At 33.4% G+C, this 27,130-nt stretch overlaps 1 protein-coding gene across 2 annotated transcripts in view; it reads right to left on the reverse strand.

Annotated features, from left to right (window-relative positions):
- Positions 1 to 747: 747 nt before the first annotated feature.
- Positions 748 to 27,130, reverse strand: part of hrg (poly(A) polymerase hiiragi) — a 33,987-nt gene continuing 7,604 nt past the window's right edge. Inside the window, exons 6-16 of one of the 2 annotated variants that reach the window (XR_011702320.1) lie at positions 24,446 to 24,596; positions 24,111 to 24,322; positions 23,578 to 23,783; positions 19,675 to 19,842; positions 13,041 to 13,214; positions 12,709 to 12,760; positions 12,051 to 12,314; positions 10,316 to 10,621; positions 5,344 to 5,419; positions 4,575 to 5,193; positions 748 to 1,350 (exon numbers count right to left, since the gene is read on the reverse strand). Coding sequence is in view for 1 of the 2 variants with exons in the window: in XM_071594294.1 (XP_071450395.1) it covers positions 5,378 to 5,419; positions 10,316 to 10,621; positions 12,051 to 12,314; positions 12,709 to 12,760; positions 13,041 to 13,214; positions 19,675 to 19,842; positions 23,578 to 23,783; positions 24,111 to 24,322; positions 24,446 to 24,596 (1,575 nt within the window). In the remaining variant the exon portion in view is untranslated. The remainder of the gene's footprint in view (positions 1,351 to 4,574; positions 5,194 to 5,343; positions 5,420 to 10,315; positions 10,622 to 12,050; positions 12,315 to 12,708; positions 12,761 to 13,040; positions 13,215 to 19,674; positions 19,843 to 23,577; positions 23,784 to 24,110; positions 24,323 to 24,445; positions 24,597 to 27,130) is intronic. The other variant, XM_071594294.1, reaches the window with a different exon arrangement.

Genomic DNA, 27,130 nt, shown 5'->3' on the forward strand with positions numbered 1-27,130 from the left:
ATGCGATTCGAATCGCCCCAGAAATTAATTCCTTAAGTCAATGACTATCTGTGATGTAGGGTCAACCTTTGTAGCTTGGGATTTTAACTGACCCCCCTTGCATATACCACTGAATGAATGCTTCTCTTCAAATGAAACATTATAAAAGCTCTATTTTTATATCCTTAACACAATGACACCTGGGAACACTTACAACAATTTCAAAGTATCATGAGGTTGTTATTATTTGATCCAAGGCATACATTTAATGAAAACATATGACCGATAAAGTGAATCAGGATTTGTGGACAAAATGAACTAAAATGCTGACTCAGTGATTAAATGTATGGTATTCCATTAGAGGCAGGGAAGTTTTGTCCCAAAAACATCACATGAATAATGGGTTCCCTCCCATTCACCAGCATTACTGACAATCCTGATGCATTAGGCAATCATGCATCATTTACCAACTAAAAAAAATTTCCTTTCAAACAAGCTGCAACTTAACTTCAGATTAAAAAACTGTGTTTGGAAAATTGAATAAAATTTTAATATTGTTTCTAGTAGGGATTCTGATGGTAGCGAGGACAAATCACTCAATGTTTTGAACAAACCAATTTCTACTTTTAATGGATGGCAATTTATTAATAATTTTATCCTGCACAGTTTATGCATTATCCTAATTTAATCGCTGAAAAAATAGCTTTTATTGGATCCCATATCGCTGAAATAAAAATCTCAAAGCAAGTTGATATATTTATTACGTCTTCAAAATTAATACATAACTACTTCCAAATATTAAAAGCATTTAAATATACAAACATTTATTACCAATATTTTGAAACATTCTTAATGATGATATATTCACTTACCAAACCAAACACCAAGCACAAAATCTGATAATAAAGAATTCATTTGTCTGCTTCCTAATGACACTTTTCTTTGCTTCAATTCTTTTTTTTTACTCACTTTGAGGATTGCCCACAACAATTATATGGGATGTTAAGCACAACATACAAAATGCTTTCGATGATGGCATCATTTACAAAGCTAACACTCCTATATACATACTTACCAGTTAGGACTCCCCCAAACAGCAAAGGTAGGCTTTCACTGAAGGACCACAATTACTTAAACATAAATTAAACTTTACACACAACTTCATTATTCCAGCATGAAATTGTAACACTCATAAAGTATACGTCATCTTTGAAAAAAAATCTTCATTTCAAACACAGTAAACTATTATCGAAAATGGTCCCAGCTAACTGTGATTTGAATGACATTGGAATTCAAAATTAAAAAAATCACTGAGTCAAAGCAGTGGAGATGCTTCTTCCACCAGCCACACATGACAGTACACTCAGCAGCCTGTTGAAAGGAAAAATCAAAGAGGTTAAATCACTTGACAGAAAACGAGCACTATAATGAAAAATTTCACTTCACAGCTTTTTCTACACTTTAAATGACCAAATATTCAAAATGGACTGCAAAAATTATACTTCAAAATTGTTGACCAAGTTAAAAATAAAAATTTTAAATAACCCAATAAAAAAACAAGTAATTAGTATTTTTTAAATCAATTACTGACTAATAACAATAATGCTCAATGAAATAACTCTGGTTTTAATTTAATCCTTAAGGATTTCAATATATAACATTCCTGGAACAACGATTTCATTGCAACAATTTCAGTGTAAAAATCATTCGCCTTGACCGGGATTCGATTATGCTTATCCTGTTAAAATTTCTTTCACACTAATGCTGAGATGGCACTTAAAACGTGCCACTCTTCAATTATGAGCAATTTCTAATGCACAAATTGGAGAGGATTAAATTAAAATAAACATCAAACATATTGTTCGGTGAGATAAGCAAAAAGTAAAGAACACAAGACTAATGGTATAATCAAAATTATAATGACCCTATTCCTATGGCAAAATTACACTGTGTATTCATCTTCACTCGTGCAAATTTCAACTTCAGTATTAATCACTTAAAAAATAGAATAATAAAGTCTTCATTGAACATCTTTTTGAATTACTAGGAACCTTTCAGCATCTCTTAACTGCGTTGTCAAAGTATAGGAATTTCACTATCATAAACACAGGTAGGAATAATCACAGTATTCCGGGAGAAATTTGTTTTTGTGAGTCATGAACCTTTCAAGGGGCTAATGCATTCCTTTATCTATTGCTCAAGAACTACATTCTAACAAATTGAACTAAAATTTTCAAGTACATTCACATATTATATAGTCATTCTTCCGTTGGTACTAATTTTCATTAATTGAAAATAGAGTTCCTGCACATGACACAACTTTAAACTATTGAGATTTTACCCTCATATTCTAGCACTTACATCTATAATCTAAAACTAGAATTATCATTTCAATGAGGGTACATCCTGAGTCATAAAAATACTACAAGTTCTTTAACTAATAAGTATCACTTGGCAGCTAAGCAAAACCGATACAAATGGCCAGAACAACTGTGAATACTTGAGTACTACCTGAGTACTACTTGAGTAATACTTGAGTGAATACTGTGTTATTTTTCTCATGACCCAGAGAAAATTTCACCTTACATATATGATAACAATAGACAATCTTTTAATGCCATTTATTAAGTTTAGAAGTCTGAATTAATTACAGCAGTAATTTTTTCTTTACTTCCAATTAAAACGCAAGTATTAATGATAGAGTGCAGTAAACAGCAGACTTATTAAGAAAGCTATGTTGTATACTGGGCAGCCATAATAAAATATGCTAAACCATTGTTGTTTTGATGCATAATTTCAAATATCTTAAAAAATTCACTGCAATTATTTTGGTGTCTATGCATAAAAAGAATTAGAAAAAGTAACTTATCCAATGAAACCTGTAATGAGATAAGCATTTGATGGATGATTGAGTTAATAAATTAGAAGTTGAGATGCCACTTTATTTACTCCTTTAAAATGGAGTCAAATACTCAATTTAGGATTACTTGTCAAACGTCCACTTTTTTTTAAAGGATAATCTACCAATAAACATTATCAATGTTGCCCTAAAGAAAAATGGTATTTTTAACAATCTTGTTGATGAAATATAAGGCATGAAATAAAAAAATTGCATACAAATTTATTCATTCATATTTGGGCAAATGTTCACCAAATTAAGGAGGAGCAAAGAGTATAAATAATCTCACCAAAATGCATTCACAGAATCTGAATCACATGCAAATAAAATTCAATACAAAATAATGATGATTTTCACTAACTCAACTGCAATTGCAAAAACAAGGAATCTTGTATCACTAATAAGAAAAGAATTTTCTGAAGCAAGATGGACTTGATTGATTGAAACAAACACAATCACAAACATAAGACTAACACAATTAAAAAAAACTTTGAAATCACAATAAACAATGAAATATTATAAAGTTTGTAATACTGAACTTCACATTGCAATTTTCTGAGTATTATCTCACTTTGTCATTTAATACATTTACCATGCAAATTGAGGAAGGAGAAAAAACAGGGGACGTTTTCACAAATCGAAACACGATACTTCATGAAACCTAATCGATTCTTTTTTAAATATAAGTAGATATTAAACTTTCAATTACTCATGTAAGGTTTTTTTGACTGCAATTCAACAGAAATGATTTACATAGTCTACCAGACAGTCTCATTACCAACTGCTATAAAACCAATTAGGACTTAGTCCTAGTTTATTTTTTTCAATCATCTAAATGGAATTAAATCATTCTTAAAACCTTATTTACTTTAAATTCAAGAATGCAAGATATTTTTCATTTAACTCATTGAGGAATCAAGAGAATGGTGTTACCAAATGTACTTAAGAGAGAAAGTAATGAAGAATTAATAATGTCCCAATGATGACTAGAAAAACTGTGCCATAAAATGGATGATTAAGGAGTCAAGTAAAAAAATGACCTTGACTGGGCTTTTATCCCAGTCTGAACTATGACTAGTCATTACTTGAAACTTCATAATTTATCAATTCTACTAAAATATTTTCTCTACACTTAATTTCCTAATACTTTGCAGCTTTCCAGAACATTTTTGAAGGACTAAACATTTGTTTATTAAATGATAAAACGAACTTCACTAATAACAATAAAATATTCACTTAGACACGATTTCCGGCAAGAGAAATTAAAATTTTATCTAAACATGCTTAGAATATTACAAAATTCATCAGCCAAATTTTCCTTAAAAAATATTAGCATGAGTAGGCGAACAATTCTAATAATCAACCAACAAAAAAAAAAATAATGATTTCAATAAGTTAATTTTCTACACATAGTATTTAGTCATCAAAGAATTTGAAATAACACTTTTAATTACTTTCCCTTAGATTTATTTGGAATAACAGTTGGAAGTTTCCTCGATTAGCAATATATGAAATTCAATTTAAATAACAGTAGGACTTGACAACTGATAGAAACACACTATGAATTTAACATATTAAATCCAACAGCACAATACAAATAAAATGCAACTCCATTCACAATTACAAACATTTCAGTTTTTAACATATGGACTAATTCTAAGATATGATTGGTAGTTTATCTGAAAACAAATCTTACCTTCCCTAAACGCACGATGTGTTTCACTTGAGAGGACAGTACAGTCACACTGAAACCAAATGAAAATACTGACTGGTCCCAAATCACAATTAATGCTTGTCTTCCACTGATCACCATAAAACATACTGCACTTCAAATTGCACCTAACTTAAAGAGAACTTTCATTGATGCTCCTTATATGCAGTGCCTCTGCTCAGAGATGAGAACAACTCTCAATCTATATTCATAAAATTCATTACATGTATGCAACTTTACAAATAACCATTCACAATAAAGAATGAATGGGTAACCGCAGTGAGGGCAAGAGGAACAACATGAGTAATGGAGATCAATTTTAGAATTTTGTTCAGATGGAGAGTGAAAAATCTAGTAAGTCTTTATCAAAGGAAAGACCATCCCATCTGCACAAATTTAGATAAAAGTAATCATTGTTAACTCAATGAAGAAGTTACGACAACAATTATGTCAGATGTGGAATTTCTTGAATAGCATGTAGGACTATTTCCACATTAAACTAAAGATTTGCTAACAGCTTCTCCAGAAGTCTCACATTTCCCCACCTTCTATGACTGGAATAATGGTGAGATAATCTAAAATGCTGCTCACTTAAAGGTCTTTCCTGAAATGTTCAATGCCAATACATTACTTGTTTCATAATATAAAAGTTGTTCCAGCACCAGGATGTTTTATGCACTGAGTACAAACATTTAAATGTCGTTTAATTTGATTTGGAATAGCTTGCGTTGTGAGATGACATCACAGAACTTACCACTTAATTCAATTCCTTCAAACTATAAAGCCCCTCATGTACAGACATATCCTTCATGCAATGTCCCTCTTGATTCCTGTATAAGAGGAAAGTATAATAAAAATTAGATGGTCCCATTACTGAAGAACTTCACAAATGTAACACAAAAATTAAATTGATGAATTCTACAATACATAAAGCCCGTAAAAAATTCATAAACATGTCGAAAACCCTCAAATTGCAACATACAAGTAGAGGGGGGGGGGAAGGATATATTTGGTATTACCTAATCCTTTCACCTGTAGTAATTCTGTTCATAACATATTGACTAAGAGAATTCATGTGAACCTATGAATCCAAAACATGCACAAAAATGTTCACAAACATAACCACAACCACATTTGAGGTATCACAGCAGCGTTATAATCAGATGCATACAATTCACAATTGCACAAACATTCGTACACAGTTCATGCAACATTTACAGAATAAAAATGCGAGGCTAACCAAGAACACCGAAAATATGAATAAATATAAAAATGTACCCTAAATACTTGGTTTAATTCCTTTAAGTAAATTATGTATTTAGTATAGAGAACCATAATTACAATATTTAAATTTACTTAATACGAGGGTCATCCGCAGAGTAGTACCCGTTCGTGAAATAAAGACACAAAAGTAAATATTAACAAGCATAAAAAATTTTATTTGAAAGAGGATACTTGAAACTACTTCTCAACATAATCTCCAAGCAAATTAAGGCATTTGTCATAACGTGTGACAAGTTTCTGTATTCCTGCTGCATAGTCCTTCGCCGCCAGCTCATTGAGATACAGGGTCACTCCTTCTTTAAGTTCTTCATCGCTGTCAAATCTTTTTCCTGCCAAAAAGTCTTTGAGCATGATGCCACTCCATTGACTGTCGTTTACTCTCAGGTGATGCATAACAAACCCATGTTTCGTCACCAGTAATTATGCGAGTCAAGAAAGAGTCTCCTTCATCAGAATAACGTCCCAAAAACGTCAGTGCTGCAGCCATACGCTTGGTTTTGTGCTCATCTGTAAGCTTGCGAGGGACCCATCTTGCACAAATTTTTGCATAATGCAGATGGTGTTTAACAATTTCATGAACAATTGTTCGAGAAACATTGGGAAAATGCTCACAGATGTCATCAATTGTGACGCGCCGATCGTTCCTCACGAATTCGTCAACTGAGCTCACCAGTTGGTCTGTAATGACAGACGGTCTCCCCGAATGCTCATCGTCGTGTGTGTTCCCCCTCCCCATGTTGAAGTTGCGACACCACCGCCGAACAGACGACTCGTCCATTACATTGTCTCCATACACCTCCTTTAATTGGCGATGAATATCACATGGGCGAACGTTTCTTGCATTGAGGAATTTAATCACTGCCCTCACTTCACAACTGGCGGCGTTCTCAATTTTTTTAAACATTGTAAACAATCACAGAAACAACACAGGCAATGCTAGCGTCACGCAACTTGGCTCAGAGAAGGCAGACAAGCCACTGAAGCTATCTGACCTCGTCCAGCGGCTACTCGCGTCGTCAGCACTTCATGCGGCACGAACGGGTACTACTTTCCGGATGACCCTCGCAGTTTCTGCAGTTAAAGTGTATAATTAACCAAACTGCTTGTCCAACAGAATCAACATGAAAGAAAGCATTAGTAGAAGACTAACAATAAATACACTAATAAAAATGAGATACATAACATTAAAATAATGGAGAATGAAAAATGTATATATTTGAATAAAAGTAATGATTTTTAAAGGAATATATTACAAAGAGATCCCTAATGAAGGAAGTACTTCGCATCTACATAATACTAGTAAATGGGGTACTTGCATTCAGCAAGAATTCTGTTACAAGCAGATGATAAGAGTGTGAAAGAAGGAAATGTCTTAAGATGCATTTTGCACAATCTTTATATCCAATTCAAGAACTAGCTTCTTCCTTACTCATAAATGTAATTTCCATTCTTTCAATCGATTTTACTTTTTCTAACATAACAATGAACTAACCACACCATGAAAGTTGGAATATCTCGAAAATTTCCAACAATTTGTGTCACAAACAAAATGCATTTAACTAGAACATAAATAATTTGAGATGATTGCTTCTAATTGCTAATTTATATTTCAAATTTTCCCTCAAGTTTCTCAATTGAGTCAATCACATTCCATTAGCATGCCACTCCAGCCATTAAATTAACATTCCATATAGGTGAACAGCTATTACTGTTAATTTCAGGAGAAGATAGTAATTCATTGACCACGAGTCAATGTACAATAAATTTATAACTTTTTTGAACATGATGAAAGTTTACAATAAATTTTACTAAGTCAGAAAATGACTTTTCTGACCCAAGTATTCCGCTCATGGACAACAAAAAGTTAGCTAAACAAACAAACCATACACATATATGAGATTCCTCCTATGCAATGGCTTTCGAAGGTCTTACCAGATCATTTTAATTAATTTATCAAGATAATTTCAAAATTTTTATTCCTTGCTGCTAAATTTACTTTTTCTAGCCTATTTATTCCTTGGCTTTAACCATAAATTTAAAAGAAAAATGTTGACCATTTACTTGGTATCAACTAATTCTCAAACCATGTCCTCGAATCAATATATTATGCTAAATATCAATATACTATGCTATGCTTTTGACTTTCATTCAAGCTGCCTTTTACTAGAAGAAAGATGGCTAGGCGAAGAGATACAGTATTTGTTTGAACTAATGACTCCCGCAAACTAGGCACTTCTACCTTCTTCCTCGGTATCTCACACCTACTTATTAGGTCTAACAAAACCTTCTCCTAGAAAATCAAGCTTCCTACCTATGTAACTATAAACCCATGACCTCCCTCATTACTATTATCTTGTTTCACTATATACAGAAGGACTATACTAATTAATGAACATGATATCACTTTCTCCCCTTATATTTGATATAAAAATTTTACAAACCTAGTTCTGGAATAATATTGATAAGAAAAAGTGACATCTAATAAGGCAAAACATGGTTTTTTTATCTGATTGAGTAGGTATAATGTTATTCCACCCTGCATGTCAACGTTTGGTGGAACGGTAAAGTGATTAAACATAAAATTGAATATTGAGCTTTGAATTTTTAAATAAAATATAAAGATAAAATTTACTTATTTAATACTGTACTAGTATGCATGACATACAAGTTAAAGTCAGTCACCTTTTTACTGTAGCGACCTGTTAGCACTTTCGGCCGGAGCACATCATCTGTCAACCTTAGACAAATAGGTAATCCAAGTACTTAAAAAGGTTTTCTTCATGGAGATAATGACCATAGTTAATTGATTAGAAGTAAAACTTATTGTATGAATGACAGAATATTAAGTAAAATATTATAAGTGAGAAGACTCTTAAGCATTTCTTCTGTTTCACATATAAGTACAGAGAGATTACAAGCTATAATGAAGCCAAGAGCATCTACCAAAGAGTTACATTTTCGATTGTGTCTTTTTTTTACCAATAAAAATTAACACAGACATCTCTAAATTTGATCTTCAATTTCACAAATCTTAAACAAATATTCCTATCTTGTTGTTAAAGACATTTGCTATATCCCAACATCATCTTTAACTTACCTGTATTATTTAAGTTAAGAAGTTATGCTTAGACTCAAAGAGTTTTTATGATCAAAATGACCCTATGACCAAATAAATATGGTGGTGAATTTCAGAATACTTACAAGTTTCAAAGCAGCATATCAAAGTGCCAAAATAAAGGCCATACATCCATCATCATTCCTTTCACAAAACAGAAGAATTGAAAGAAAATATTATGGTACCGCATATGTTATTATGCATTTACTTCCGAAAGTGAACTAAGATTCTTAAGGGATTTAAATAATTTATTACGCATAGAGGCTACGCCCTTTGATATTGAACATTATATTCATTTTAACACTTAATATTTTTTCACTTTTTTTACACACAAGCCTACGACACTTGACAGTTAGAAGTACTTCAGATGCTTAATAAATATAGGTGAATGATATATTCAGAGTAATCAATTTATGGGAAAATATCAGGTTCAATGATGCTGCATCCTATTATTGTTACCTTATGGGCTAGCAAATAGAATATGGGTGAAACACTTCAAATTTTACTAATAGCAATTCACTTCCATTATATGACTCTATAACACCATGCAAGCCAAAGAAAAAATTACATTTTAACATAAAATAAAAGGCAGGAAGAATTGAAATGCTTTATTCCATGTAAGATAACATTTAATTAATGAAATAATTTGAAATTCCAAATACATATCTCAGGGGAAGGCATGCCATGCTTTGTTTGAATTTAGAACTCCTACCCCCAAATAATCATACTAAATATAACTATGAATTTTGAAATCATTAACATTGTATTGTCAGTCTAATGTCTTTTTTCAATAACCACTTAAATTCTGAACAAAAGCCTTATAACAGAATTAACATATATCATCCTCATGACGTTTAAAATCCTAAAGTTTACTGATAAAACATTAAGGACACTCTGGAAAAATAAAGACTTGCAACAGCCAATAGCTGCAACATGATGAATAACAAGTATTTTGAAATATAGGGCTTCAGGCTGAAAGAGAGTTAGGAATTCTTGACTATTGAGAAAAATTTGATGAGGGCATAGAGGGAAGATATGGGGTACGTGGGAAAGTTTTAGTTACATAGAAATGGATTAGGGGATAATATTTTAAATAATTGAAAACAAGCCACAAATAGTAACCAGTAAATCACCTCCTTAAAACTTATGTTTTCATTTAGCAACAGACAACAAAACTCAACTTTTCAGTAATCTTCAAACATAAAAATAACCTGCTAGAAAAAATGAAGTGGCATGGGGGTAGGAGGCAATATTAATCAATAGTGCCACCAACACAAAATCACGCATAACAAATAGAGTGCAATGGCTTTTTTGAGAAGATGCATACCTCCTTGTTGAGGGCAGGCGAGGAGGAGGAACTTGATGAGGAAGAGGAAGGGACTGGGGGAGCTGGTGAAGGTCCATCGTTATTGTTCGTGGACCCACCACCACTGTCCCGTGAGCCCACCTCCTCATCCTCTAATAACTCCTCCTCCTCTGCCACTGACCCTTTTCCCTCCAAAGAGGGCTGGTCACAGTCACCATTCCCGCCCCCTCCATCGGACCCCTGCGGATCCCGATCTTCCAATGAGAATCTTGAATTGGAATCTTCTCCACAGTTTACCACTATTGAATTGCTGGGAGATTCTTCTCCCTGATTCGAAAGAACATTTAAACAATCAATGATGGATACCTGAGCACAAGAAAATGAACCGAGGAGATGAAATATATCACAACGGAATAACATTTTTTTGCCTGTGGATGACCCCTCGAAGCATGAATGTCAACAAAATCTAAATTAACCCTTTTGCTACTGTACCTTTTCACCCCCTCTGGGGTGTACTATCATACTTTGAAATTTTTTAAAAATTATGTTCATCCAAATAAATTTGAAAAATGTTTCCATCAAATAAACAGAATCTTGATTATTTTCATTGTTTACATTATTTTATTATGGCAAAAATAATAAACGTTATGGAGACACGATACCCTCCCGTTTCACAGCGTTTGAGAAAGAAGTATGTTTCCAGAGAGCGAGCAGCAGTGAAAGGGTTAACACTAAAATATAAACATTATACATATCGAATATAAATATTACAATTTCAATTAATCACTATGATAAAGAAGTGGTGGAATTAGAATTTAAATATAATTAACTGAGAGGTTTTTCAAAGGAAGTTTTTGAAACGTGCTTTTTAGAATATGGAAAAGGAATTCAACTCTTTCAATCAGGAGGGTACTCCACATTTACATGATTTGCCACAGAATGATTGATTAAAAATTTCTAATCTAAGACGGGATTTGGTAAGAAACATTTTGTAAATACAGTTGGGTTTTTTTTTTATGACCTGTCCATTCAAAATCCTTAAATGATAGAATATTGATAATAATAATTTTTGTAATTTCTCTTCAAATATTGTTTCCATTGATAAAATTTTAGCCACTTCAGGTTCCATTGCACTAAGTAATATGTCTATCATATGCTTGGTCATCAATATAATGGATCTCATAGTTTTGTTGTATTTATAGCTTTTTGAAATAACTTAAGACTTTGATAATGTGGCTATGCCTCAGGTGAAAGTGACCAAATGTCTCACTTTTGTTTTGCTTGGACATCAAACCAATGACTTCTACGACTGTGACAAGACAGTGTCTAATCATTTTGGTACGATGGATACAGTTTGTCATAAAACTAACAATTAACATATTTCCGGGCTCATAATATGCACTTTTTTTGCTCCAAAAATTGCTATAACTCAGCCTACATCTCATACACCAGGGAATTCATGTAATTGACGTTAACTCACACCATTTCTACTTCATTATATACTCTAGAATATAAAAACATTCTTGATAATTTTCTACTTTTTCTCATGGTACCAACCAGTTTCAACAGTGGACTGTTTTCACCCTAACAACAATTAGGAACCTGTCTGTAGCACAATAACATTTAGAGAAAATTATGAAGAAGTATTTTGTTTCCAATAATTATTAAATTAAAACAAAACTAGAATCAATGGAAATAATAGCAGGAAACTGAATGAGAATGTTCTCAATGCATGAATCTACGCAGTAAAACTCACCTGAAGTCCAGATGGAGTGCCATCATCTTGAATACGAATCTTTTTGCTCGATGGCTCATCTTGAGCATCAGCTGGCCTCTTTTTTGCTGCACTACAAGGGATACTTTCTGGCACAGAAATATCAGAGCCAATGAATGGGGTTACATCAGTCGGGGGCGGGGATGGTGATGGACTAGCACCATTCCGGAGCCTTTTAGTTTTGCGTTCAGCGGGAGGAGTAGCACTCCCAGGTGTCGCTGGAGCATTGGTTGATGAAACGTTTGTCTACACAAAATATGCACCAAAAGAAAATATTATTAACACTTCAAGAAGTTACATATTTATAGAAATTTCTTGACTTAACTTTTTAAACAATAAGAACTGCATTAACTGAAGCTGTAAAAAGCTTTAGTGTGTATGTAATGGAATAAACCATGAGAGATACTGCTGTAATTAAAATAACTGTCACAAAATTAAGAGTAATTGGAAAATTTGAAAAATAGGCCTATACATTTATAGGTGGCAGTCATCATAATGGGGAAAACATTTCAGAGACACTTTAGGGCGTTGTTGAATAGTAAACATGGAAAAAACAAAACAACATGATCAGTTGATGATACTATCCCTGTTATCTAGTTTTTGCAATTTTTAATTTTTATCAGAAAAATAATTCTCTTACCTTCCTCTCTCTCTTAAGAATACTGGGTGATAAATATTGGCTTAACTGCTTCCTGAAAAGCGACAGAAACTCTTTTCAGTCAAACACAGAACAAGAGCATGTTCATACCAGTTTGATTGAGCAAAATCCGAGCATGCACTATAAATATGGTGTTCAAATATGTGACAAAAGATACAATTTATTTAAAGTATGAAAATGAGTTGAATGCTGCTGTTAACATTCATAACAGTTTTTTGGAATAGTTAATAAGAAACAATAATAATTAAATTTTATTCTCATAAATACTATTATCTTTCCATTGAAAAAAAGGGCATGAAAAATAGATGCATTACCTTTTAACATGTCTGGCTTCTATCTTCATTCCATCTTTAAGCATTTTGATTTGGATGGCTTGCCGGTGAACAGAATTAGTGAAAGACTGAATGTCAAATGTGAGATCCACGTTAAGGTTCTCTGTTTTGGCAAACACAAGTCCAATAAACCACATGGCACAATGCTTTGAGTCCCTGTATTAATACAAGCATTTAAAAAAATCATTGATAACTTGAAATAATTAAAAAAGTAGCATCTCACTTACAATATATGGGAAGAACTGGGGAATCACTGGCTCATTCATTACGGAAATCAAAGTAATGGACTGGTAAAGTCTTGATGTCAGGCATTTCCTGGTTATTACATTATTGTCAAATATTTTTATCGTAAATATCTAATTGCATTTTTATGTGCCTGTGTATATCTTAAGCATACATTTTTCAGGTAAGTCAAAATGAATAGAAAAAAAGGGAGCCTTTAATAGAGTCAACAGTATGAGGGCTGTTTAATAGCATAAGATTATAATTTTTTTATTCACATAAGTTATCACACAAAATTTATTTCAGTGCCATATTGTTAGCTTAATGCGTGGTACATATGACGTAATATGCGTTTCACTAATTTGACTATAGCATTATATTGGCAGCCATTGCTTGAAATTTTTCTTGCAGCTGAAACTGTCACTGAGGTCAAAATAATAGATCAGGAGGCTAGAATAGTCTCTGCTCTTCCCTACAGTTCAGCTAAAAGACAGTTTAAAATTCTTAATGGGGTAAGATAATCAATTCCCAAGGAAGGTGAACTCAAGATCTACTGACACTGCTCTTACAGAGGTACATATTAATACCAGTCCTGCCATCGAGAGAAATCAATGAATGACATTAAGAGTACTATCAGAAATACTACAAATACCTTTGAATGCCATCCACATGTAGGTAACAGAAAATTTGCTGAAGGCATATTTATGGCGGATTTTGCAAAACGCACCGTGAAACTGAGTTTATCATGTGAAAATCCTCTCTTTATTCCAGGCCTATCACAACGCAGCCTTTACATGGTCCGTGGTAATTTCTTTGTATTGTCAGAAGCAGACATAAGAGAACCAACTATGTTTCAACTTGCAATGGCTGCCACTGACACAATACTCGAGTTAAGATCAATGAAACTTGTACAAATATGCTTTACACATTAATCTAACAATGCAACATAAAATTTTGCACAAATTATGCAAATAAAAATGTATGATCAGTATTGAACAGCACTTACCCTTACTTCATGCTCATACCATGAAATGAAACAAATCATAAGCAAAAAAGTGCAAGGAAACAAAAAAATAACAAGACAATGCTTCAAGAGCTGAGCAAGAGTCAATGCTCACCTCAGAATAAGTCCTGGGAATGAATTTTATAATTAATCATAATAACGTAAGTGATTCAAAAGATTTAACTCCCACACTGAAACCCATACGAGCGATTACAAATTCTTGTTAATGCACATAATTTAACACCACAAAACAAGAAAATTAACCAAAAATGTTGGTTGTACCCTTCACTTTGGCAAAAATTTGTTCTTTTTATAAAAATCGTAGAGAGAGAGAGAATGAAGCATTGCATAGGTTAGATTTGCAATACTACCTTCAATGTTGTCTTTGCAGTTCAGGATTATCTGAATTAACAGCCTGTTTTAAGAATCAGTGTAACATATGTCCGGGAATGTGAGGTCTGATGATCTTGAATATCACACGCACACATACTGTAAGCACACAGTCATCCAAGAATTTTGATGGAAGATTTGAGTATGTGTAGCTACTTTATTTTGATGAATCCATGAAAGATCATATCGAAACCAACAGTGCAACTGCAAAAAATGTAGGTGCCATTCAAAGTGAATGCCATCTGGAGAATAGTGAAAAAACACCATCCTGCAATTAAGACTCTCAGCAAGATGCTCCAATCTTCTGGCTCTGTAATGGCATTACTTGAAAACATTAGCAATATATATGCTACATTTGTCCTGTATTTTAACTGCTCATATAACTGCTTTAAGTGCAATCATATTCTGATATTGAAGATAATGTTACTAAAGATGTAGAACTCATCACTGACAATTCCAATGTCTTTTCTTCCTTCGTCTGGATCCTCCAGTACATGCATTTCAGATGCTAACCTCAGCATAGCCACACAGTTTGCAATGGTTACCAAATATTGATTTCCTGAGTGAAAGTAGCAAACTCACTTCATTTACACTTTCATCTGTTAGATATGATAGCCATCAGAAGAGCTTGTTGAAGCAACATCAGCTTAAAGGCAAAAAAAAAGAGGCAGACTGCAAATCAGGAAACAATTTGAGTTTCTGGGAACCTTGACTCAGATTATCCATGACACAGCATTCGATTTTCAATAAATACTCAGAATAAGCAAATGTTCTGCCTATGAAAACTTATGCTAGGCATTTGATTACTGAAAATCATACCTGTGCTTACTGGTCCAAGCCCAAGGTAAACGTTCACTGTTTAATTGAAATTCCACTGCTACCACACAAACTTCAGGAATTGCATGATTTAGTATTTAAATGTGACATCTATTAGCTACAATACAAAGTGAACAAATTTCCACTGCCGTGTTCTCGGCATAAGTTCATCATTCCAGCAATATTAAAAAATAATAGAACTTGATGTATCTATGGTGGTCTATCATTCATAATTTTCAATTAACTGGAAAATAATTATTGTTATGTGATGTCAATAAAATTTGACATTGATGAATAAGACAAATGACGGACAAACACCAATACCTATATGGTGGTCAATGGGGTATTGCTTATTAGGTGTAGATATATTACCTGTAAAACTGCATGTAATACAATTGATCATTTTGCATCTGACAAGGTTTTCTCTAGATTATGGAAAAAAATTACACAATAATAGTATATTACTTGCACATTTAAAACATGGTAAATTTCTAGAATAATAATACTAGAAACATGCCAGTGATAACAACAGTTAACTCTTAGTCACCACCTCATGCTTTACCAGTCCATAATCAAAGAAAAAATGAGATGGGGACTGAAACTGAATAAAACAAACCATGCATTTCACAATCCACTTGTTTGAACTATCATGTCAATTAAATTTCGGTACATTACTATTAGGTTTACATTCAGAAATCCCACAATACCTTAAAACATAGGATAACACAATTCCTTGCAATATCATTTTAATTGTCAAAATTGGAAGAAATACTCTTGAATAAACATCTGATTTTCTCTAACTTAACATTATGACCAATCTTAGTATCCCATAGCAACTCCCAAATTAATGCTGCCGACGTTAAATAATGCTATAATGAGATGGTTTGACCAGGTTCTATTACTAATGAAAGAGATTACACAGGGCTCATAACAGGACATCACTAAAATTACCCTAAATAGTGACTGAAAGCTATGAATAAGTGAAAGAGGTCACTTTTAAATAAAAATACATTACTAAGGGGTCCCTTTCGACAGCAGCCTAGAAATTGTCTAAAAGATTGGCTTAAAATTCAACCTAATCACCAGAAAATCCTACCAAGTTAGTTTCCTCTTCTATGCGTATTTCTGTCCTATTTGTCCTCAAGATATTTGACGAGTCCAGTGGTTGGGGAAATGAGTAGAGAACAAAGTTGATCAAATCGGACTTGGGGATTAAAAATGCAGTCATATCAACCGGGATCACAAATGACACAGCGAAACGATCGCTCCCGGTAACTCCATTAGAAACTGTTTTAGGTTTTTCGGTTGTAGGACATAGCACTACTAGCAATGAGCATCTTTTAGCCTAAATGTTCTACATTCCAACCCTACAATTTACTAATGCTATGGCGCAGAAGACTAACTAAACAATACAATTGTTCATTTATATCCACTAATAAAGTCTCCTCTCAAATTAACATGGGCTACAACCCATCTTGATGTCATCCTACACCTATTCTAGCAGTCCATCAGAAAAGGCATTATTTGGGCCCTTGGGTTAATACACTTCTAACACACTATCGAAATCATTATATAGTTCTAAATACCTCCTTAAGCCCTATTCAAAATGCCTAATTTTTTCCTTTCTCTACCTTGCTTACCCAATATTATCCCCATAACATTTCACTAGCTCTCAAAATCTTCTACATTCCATTTTTCTCACTTTACTGCATTTTTTTCTAGCAACCTCTCCTCCTCTACCATGCCTAGCACTTCTTCATTCGTTTTCCTTTGGTCCATTCTTTCCCACACCCAAATTTCAAAAGAGTCCAACCTATGCTTGTAACCTCAATGACCTATTTTCACACAATTCTCTCCATCTCCAATGTCTTTGCTTGGCTAATCTTTATGTTTTTATTTAAGGATGCCATTCCCCTACTCTTTGTAAGTACTTCTTAGGCCAATTTTCACTTCATCTGAAACACTAAGCCTTTCTATTTTTTAAAGAATTTCATTCCGCTAAATCTGTACTTCCATTCCATGCACCTCAAACAATTCAGAAATGTGCTCAAGAATCAAGAATTCAGAAATCAGCTGGCTGCCCAACTAGTTAATTTACTAATCTAAATGAGTCACAGAACTTTTGGCCTAGTTTCATTGCAACCTCCAGTGCAACTCATGCCCCTCTCACCATTTACTTGCCATATGCATCAACGAGTACAGATAATAACAGAGAACCCTGCCGTAAATGCTTGCTGATCAAGCCCTATCATGATTCTCTACCCAGTAATCTTATTTGTCCAGTTTATATCATCTACAGATTCGGAATTATTAAGAGGCCTGTTCATATGTCTTGCAAGACTTTTATTAACTTAATCCATTGTACTATAATGCCTTCTCTAAATCCCTAGAGCGAACACAAAAATCCTGATTATATTATTTACCCAAAGCCAACCACTTTAATGCTTAAAAAAATTACTAATGTTAAAAAAAGATTCATAACAAAATATTAAACAAGCCAAAACATTGACAACTGTGATTCAGCCATCACTAACTTGTAAAGGGAAATACTGCAATGACTTGAATTATATTTAGGAAGAATTATATTTTCAATCTTCACACATGCATCCGTGAGACACAAAAGCCACAAGAGAGACATTAAACCAAGATCAAACGAGAGTCAGAGAGCAGAAAAGTAAACAACATTTCAACCATTGAGAATAAAAACAGGTAACTAATTGCTTTCATGGTCACTTTCGTGACTTGTTAGAAAATGTGACCTGCAATTATCTCCGAGAATGTGGTGGACCAATACATCAATAATGGAAGATGTCACAGAATGGAGAATTTAATGAGGAAAACAAGTAAGCAAAATTATATTATTAAAATGATTGAGAAATTTAATTTCACATCTGAATGCAATCCATTATTTCTGCTGATTTGACAACTAATTTACCATAAGAAAATTGAACCGTTTATGGTCATTTCTTCTGTGAACAATATACATAAAAGTAACAAATAAAAGGCCTTGAAACAAATTTGAGTTGAAAATAAATATCAATTAATTTCAAATACATTAATTTGAGGAGCCCTTATTCCCATTTTTAATCATGATGCTGATGGGAGATTGATGAGGATACGAACCATAGATATCGAATTCACAATGATGACACTTAAAATATCACCAGAAGGCACAGTTTCAGAAACCATGAATCTTTCAGAAGGTATTAATTTATTATTATCCATTAGGAACAATCTTTCATTGTAAATGATTGCTCTTACTGTATTTTTCACACAACATGCAAACTATATTTAATGTGATGTCAGTATTTGATACATGAACATCCCTTATAATAATAATGCAGCTGATATAAGATATACATCCATTAATCATTGATTTAGGTTAATCTGGCATTGGATTAAGGATTCAGCTTAATTATTACAAGTGTAGTTTTGAACTAAAAATGCATTAAACATGTTACACATCGCATGCATTCCTACATTATCAGTTTTGAATTCCACTGCTAGAGGTAGCAATAAATAATGTGTGCTATTTTTCATATGCTCTATTCACATTCATATGACTGCATTTAGCTGATTGCACAAGAGCTTATTTTTTTATGTCAGTGTAAGTGAAAAATGAGTTATTGAAAAAGTTGTCTTTGCCCTAAGTTTACATTAAGCTTTTAAAATGGCAACAGATGTCACATCCAACTGAAAAGAAAACTTACGAACACCAGAAATCATAACAATTTACTATTTAAGCATTAAAATGACAAAAAAGGGTAATCATTAATGCTACAAACTGGATGAAACAAACAATAGGCAATAAAACCGCATTCACAGTGCTCCTAATTCACAGCACCACAAGCTCAAATGATGTTTTATCTGATATTTTGCCAGTAATAATGCCCATTTATCATTTTCCTTTCAAAACTTTAAGATAAATGATAAATTTAATCTAAATGATCAAATGAAATGTTTCATGCCATTAGATAGAATACTTGATGAAAACAACCATGGCAAAAGTTCAAGATTTGAAGCTATGATTAATATGAGATTCTATGAAAAATATGGAACTTCAATTATTTTAATATCCCTTCACCAGGAACACCACTCAGGGCAAGGAAAATGGCTATTAATATAATGATACACATTATATGGCACCACTTCTTACTGAGATAGCAAAAAATAAAATATCATTACACAACAGTCTCTTGATCAGTGAAGCACTCTGGATTAACATGTGCCAATGTTATGTGCTGATTCCTCTCAAGGTTGCCAATTAAATGCCTTATCTTTGATTCTACTAGGCCACACCACTCAAGCTGGTCCTCTGCAGTCGCTGAACATGCCAATAGGACTAGATAATGCCTGAAAATAAACAACAAAAAATAATGCCAATACCTTTCCACTGACATTTCGATAGTCATTTTGGGGTGTATAATATATGATATAATTTTAATGTAACTTTTATTGCTATTGTTAACTTGGTTCTCCTTTGTGACATAGTTTACTTGTTCATGGATCTTGTGATCCAGTTCCAGTAATTTTTGGTATCATAATTGCCCTTCGCTGGATTCTGTGCTAAAAATTTGAAGAAGAGTAGAGAAAATTTAGTATCTATTGTGTCAATGACCATTTCCCTGACATAGACACAACTACTAGGTGAGCAGATGAGCCTAGTACCAACGAAATACCCTAAATAGCAGGGAGTAAATGCAAATATCCATAGCATACTGGACAACCTCACTTAAACATTAATTCACTTGATGCCAATTCATTTAAATTACAACTCAAGATCACCAATAATAATCAATAACATAGAGTTAACTTTTGACCATCAGTGGGTGGATTATCAATGAGGTTCATGCATTAAGAACCTGATTTCTCACACTAAAGACTAAGTTCCCAAAGATGAAAGGAGTAGAGTGTACGAATTAAAGTGCTCGGAATGTAACACAAAGTGTATTGGGCGAAAAGAACAAAAATTTCAAGAAAGAATAAAAGAACACCAAATATGAGTAAAGAATAAGAACATAACATCCCTCTTTGCGAAGCCCCTCATTGAGAGTGACCACGAAAGTGACAGTTTGACTAAAATTCTTCATTTCGAAAATAAAGGTCAAAGGCTCGATACTTTGAAGCAGTTGGAAATTTTGTGATGCGTCCGTAGCGAGGATGAACTTGCCAACGAAATTTTGTATTCCTCCCACTCCTAGACCTACCACTCACCCAAGTCAACGATTGACACCAAAAGCTGTAGTTCTCTTTTCCTCCCAGCTATATTTTAAACTTTTTACCCCTCCACACTCCCTTTCTGATTAACCTCCCTCCCCTGATCAGAAGGTATACACGAGGGCGATTCGAAAAGTAAGGTCCCCTATTTTTTTTTCATGAAAAATCAAATTTATTCTCAACTTTGCATACATCGTTGGAAAGGTTGAGCATTTAGCTATTTTTCTACATAGTTGCCTTGATGATCAATCACTTTTTGCATCCTTGTAAGCAGGTGTAAGTGAGTCCCTCCTGAAATCTCTCCCCAACTTCCCCTTCCATCCATCGTTCCAGCCCTGGCATTCCCTGCAGTTCTGCCTCTCTCTTCCTTGATGAAGGTGGCTGCAACCACCGAAAATTTGAAACTTAGTGAGTCTCTTTTTTGTGTGTTTCTGTGTTTTTGTCTGTATTCACTAGTTCTAAATTTTATACATTATTAATTCAAATCTGTGAGACTTTAAAAAAATGTTATATATATATATATATATTAAAGAATGAGGGACTGTGAAAGCAGACGTATTGAAGGTGAATTGCACAATACCCTAACGAACTTGTGTACTGCTGCTAACACTGGGCATTTGGGTTTCAACATTTCCCATCAACTTTTTTAATGAGGGCTTTGGACCTCCATTGGCAGTTTTAAAAATGTTCTTTTTACGTTGTGAACATTCATTACACAAGAACTATTAAGTAACTTGCTCTAATGCCGCAGGCCATATCTATGTTTCCCCATTATCTTTAAAATTGACCTAGAAATCTAATTCTAACTTGTGTGTCAAATGGGCATTCGGCTCAGTATATAACAGCTACAATTTACCTATGTGTATTGAAATGTTAAATATACACTCATGATTCTCACATGAATGTATATTTCATCTGACTTACAAAATAAGATGGAGTTAGCATAGCAGCCACTATATTATTCCAAGGTGAAATGCGACTCTGATAAGTTAAAAATATTGAGATTCGAATATTCAATCAGTTTGTTAGGGTAAAGTTATTGCTTAAAGAATATTTTTCCCAATAGATATAAATATCTTTGGATTTATTACAAGTAATACTTATGCTGGTAGACTAATATGATTAATGAAAAATATTATTTTGTTAATTTCTGACATCAAGTTAGTAGTAAATGAGGTTGGAAGAAAATGAGAAGAGTGTTTTTCAGTTTTAGTATAGTGAGATTTCATAGTACAACCTAAATAATCCAGAAAAAGCCGCACCATGAATCTAAATTTTGTCACACTAGACAAAATAATTGCGCCTATTTAAGAATAAGAATGTTTTCCAGGGCCATCAATTTAATAGCTACCAAGGTATTCTACCATTCTGAAAATACATTATAAATTGCATTTGTAGATGTATTGAGTGAGAAGTACATCTATATCTTAAACCTGCATGCTATTATAAGTTGAGTATAGCAAGGAATGCTAAGCAGCTACCAATTAGACTAACAGTAGATGATGATTAATGAATCAGGAAGTTAAACTTGTCGCTAAGCTTTTTCCAACTGCAATGGTGCAAAGAAAAACATATTTCAATACCATAAACAGTGGTAGCAATATGCAGCATAAGAAGAGACAGAGATTTATTTAGATGAATTAAACTCATCACTGTAAACTACCTAAATCAGTGGCAGTCTACAGATGTGATAGGCCGATTCATTATTTTGTAATATTGCAATTGATTATCGTGCGGCAAATACCACTTCTGAAGGCCTAAAAACTGCTGTTTTCATAGAGAACCACTATTCTCATTCTTTTTTGGGAGAAATTCAGGGCATAAGGGCTCATGTTTAAGAAGTAGAGCACATGTTCCATGGTTTCCTAGGGCAATCTTGATTTCCATGCAATCCAATAATTTTTCGAAAGCAATCGTATGACATTCTTAGATATGTAAGATAATGAATTAAACTGCTCCATGTCATCTTCTACTCCCTTCCCATCACTTCTATCCATGGTATTCTACTCTAGGAATTACTTCTCTAACTTGTACAAACTGTTACACTGCAAGCAATACAGGAAATGGAATGCTATAGGTATAGAAACCAAGCTTTAAATATAAGCCAACAATAATGTAATCATGTTCCTTGATAGAAAGGGTTTCACATAACACGACTGAGTATCTTCAGTTTGCCCAATACAGTTCAGTATGACCACAACAGTTACTTAAAATCAAGGCTCTAGTATAACTATCTCCAACTACTGTCAAATTTTTAATATCTTTTAGATTGATAATGTGACAGATCAGGGTGTAAGCTACTATTATGCTTAAACAGATGTTTATCAAAATTTTATACCATATCATATTAACTATATATTATTTATCAGAGGTTATTTACCATTTAAGCTAGGCTTTGAATGAAGACAAACTAATCACCACTGCAATTTTTAAAACTCACCTAACACAATATACCACCCTCCACTACAATTAACCTTTTTGTTCAGTATACATTCTGACTTTTCTCTCCCTTCCACCCAAAAATTACATTTAAAAACATGTCACTGATCAAAATGCTAAACATTCACTTTTCTTACCATTTTCCGTTCTCCTTATTATCATGAATAACCCTTCCATGTGCAATTATCATTACTCCCACCATCAATGACAATGCGGCCATGAGAAAACCCATGCTCTTCCACCACATTAAGACTTCAATGCATGGAGAGGAATATTCATTATGCACAAAATACTTATCAAAGAACCGATTCCATTAAAAGTAAATCAAACTTACATCGCCCATTCACAAATAGATGCAATGAAGGGAAACATATCAGAATACAACATAAAGCTTTGAAGCATCACTAATATTAAAAACTTCAGATTGCTCACCTATATTTGGAAAAGAAATTTGGAGGTTCAAAGAGTTTGTCCCAGGTAGCTCTCCCCATCATTATGCCATCAGTGATCATTAGTCCCTGTTTAAATTCCTCCTGCATAATTGTCCTAGTGGAAAGTGACACGTTGAAAGTCGAATTTTGCTGCGGATATGCTGGAGTAATTATAGGCATGAGGTGGTAACGGTCAGCAACATTCACCTGTCAACAATAAGAACATTAGTTGAAGCTTTATCATTATCCTTTCTTAATTTTACCTAAAACGATTCATATTTAACCTGTTCGCTCCATTTCGCTTACGTTTGTAGATTTTTGGGAGTGAAAAATAACGAATAAAATAGTTTTATTAAAAGGGGCACGCAGTAATACATGGTAAAATATAATTACAGGCATCACTAAAAATGCATTGCAAATGCATTTATGTAAAATAATCAACATGATTCAGGAGCTAAGTTACTCTGAAATTGTCTCAGTACCAGCTTACCTTGGTGTAATTCAATATTTTTAGTAGAAAATTTAAAATCTCACCCGTGGATCCCACACTGGGTAACTGAGGTTTACATTATCTGGTTGCTTAAGCAGGACGGGTTGGGGCCACTTCCATTGAGAGAACACAAGAAAAAATTTATGAACTAGAGTCGCAGCCACTGCATTTGGGTACAATTGGCAAGTCCGTGCCACCAACATAGCCCACGACACACCACCAAGGTAGCCAAGAGCATTACTGTAAATGCCATGACCTGAAGTTTTTGAAAGAGGTGTTGATGTATTAGTTGAATAAATATCATTAAAAACTATAAATACATGAAAACACTGCAATTATTATAACATTTTCCAAAACCTAAATATGTTAGAAAACTTACGTTTAGCCCACAACTTGATGGCTCTCAATGTCAACCGAAAGTTTTCGATATTTGGAACTAATCTAAGAATCTCATCAGTCACTCTGCATCCATTCAAGCTTCTCACACACTTTTGATCTAAGTTTTTTAATAATATGTCATCCTTGAGGTCCTATAACAAAATAATAAGATTAACATAGATTATTAAGTTAGGGATTACATGAAAATTGATCGCTTTCCAAGCATGTTAAGGTTAATATACATTTATTTATGTCATGATTAAGGCATTGAAATAAGAGCACATAAATAAGGAACTAACTAGCTGTTTTAAATTTGAATTCCTGCAAAATATAAACTTCTGCAGCTAAAACGGCAAAATGACCACAAATTATCCCCTTAAAATATAGCTTCTAATATCATAAATCCACAATCATGCTCTCTAAAAACACTACAAAAATGCAATTAAAATTAACTAGGGATAACAACTGTGACAAATTCAAAAAAATTGCTGTGGATGCAAAGAAATTATGAAACTATAACATGATAAAATATACCATAACTATGTTAAAAGTTATACCAGCATGCTAACATGGGATCCAATGAATTATCCATTTTAATTTCTCATTTAACATAAAATATACCTGCCTACAGTAAAATTTATAATATCATAGCATCATGTATTTCGAAACTCGGAGATATACAGGACCGTCATGATACTCAGAAATACAAAAAATATTGATTCAAATTAAAGGCATTGAAAAAGAATTTTTCACAAATCTGCATTGAATGATAAATTCATGATTAGGTCTATGTTTTTCAGCAATTACAATTGCTGATCTCGAATATTAATGATTCACGAGTTTAATATCAAAATTAAAATACATTCACACAAAGGTAATCAAACTATATTTAACGAAAATGAATGCCTTAAGTTTTCATCTACTATTACAATTCATCTATGGTTAAAAATCAAATTATAGGGTTGAATCAATGCAATAACTAAGTGCAGCTCATGTTTTTGAAACATGTTAATGGCCCAGAGTCTTTCTTTTTTTCTGCATCATTTATTGAAATTACGTGAGTAGACCAGAGTTTGTACCTAAGGCGAGAAACATTTGAAAAAACACAAACAGGGCTGCTTCTTAAACAACATTATGCATTCAAACTTTTTTTGCGATGGATTGGGAAATCATAGCTTGAATTTTCTCTAGGATGATAATTGAATCGTATTTTTATATCAATTAAAATATTAGTCTATTTTGCAATAAAAATTGAGTTTTGTGTATTCATTACCATTTTGTATCCATTATTAGTATTATATGCACCATATTTACATTAGTTAGGGTTTATTAGGCATTGTTAAGTTTTTCATTGAAGTAAAGAGTCAAGAGGGTAGAGTCTAATAACTAGCTGACCAATCAGAGGAAGAAGAGCTACTTTCTTAACAATAACATGGTTCCCATGGCATTGTATACAATTGTATTTACAATATCATGTTTCCCATGCTCATGCCAGACTTATGATGTAACTTGAAACCAAGGCAAGAGTACTTGAGCGTGTGGGTTTAGAGACTGACCCATCAACAATGTAATACCATATAGATTTAAAAGTTGTTGAACTTCACATTAGTATGCATGTATAATTGAATGAGATTAGCCTTTTTCTTATCTCACCATTGTTTCTCATGCTTTCCAGCAAAGATACCATGTTAGAACCATTTACGAAGAACCAAGGAAATTAGTACACTTCTACCTGAGCAGAATAGTTTTAGCATCTCATAAAGCAGAACGCTAAACTCAGGCAACAAATAATTATTTGTCTCCACCACTTACCCAAGTCTGTTTCAATGAGAAAACCATGTTTGAATGAATTTTAACCAAAACAAATACCATGAGTAAAACCCAAGAGGATTTAACTCAGCAGATATGCTGGGAGAGCACCATATCTTTCAACATATTTCCTGGATCTTAATATGCATTGTGATATTTAGGTGCGATGTCACAAAAAATACTAGGATCAGACAGAAAAAGATCACAGTATTTTCATTATAACACTTCGCTCATATTAAAATTGATTTTTGTTGAAACAGTAAACCCATTCTTCAGGTTAATTATTATCCAGCTCTAAACACGTATATACTGCCTTTTCCCCACCTCATCCTCAGTCTTCTCACCCTCCCCAATTGCATATGAAGGTGACGTCAATCACATGTAATTCCTTAAAATGATACTAACGCATTAAACCCTGGGTAGAATAAATTTGACATTGTGAAGCTGAAAGAGTTAATAAAACTTCATTTCCATCAGATTAAAAAAATTCATCTTAAAAGTTCATAAATGGTCTATGCTTGTCTGACCTTTATAATTTGTTGCCCACTATCCCTTCCTAGACCAATCTTCACCACTTAGAATATCCCCTTATGCATTTCAATACCATAAGCTTGGTTGGGCTGTGACCACCGTGATCCTGGAGGCTAGCATGCTTCAAGAATTTTTAGACATAAGTCAATCATGTCTTAAACACTTCAACCTTTTCTGTCACACAATTACACATTCATATTACTATGGGTGCTACTGTGGGTTTTGCTTTTAAATCTGGCTTCTACTGACTCTACATGGGAACTTGCAGTTGGAATTAAAAGGTTACAGGGATGGTTGACACACGAAGGTAAACAATCTTCATCAGACACAAGGGTATCTGCTTACC

This window comes from Hetaerina americana, unplaced genomic scaffold, assembly GCF_022747635.1.
Source record: "Hetaerina americana unplaced genomic scaffold, ioHetAmer1.1.p SCAF_6, whole genome shotgun sequence".
Classification (NCBI taxonomy): domain Eukaryota; kingdom Metazoa; phylum Arthropoda; class Insecta; order Odonata; family Calopterygidae; genus Hetaerina; species Hetaerina americana.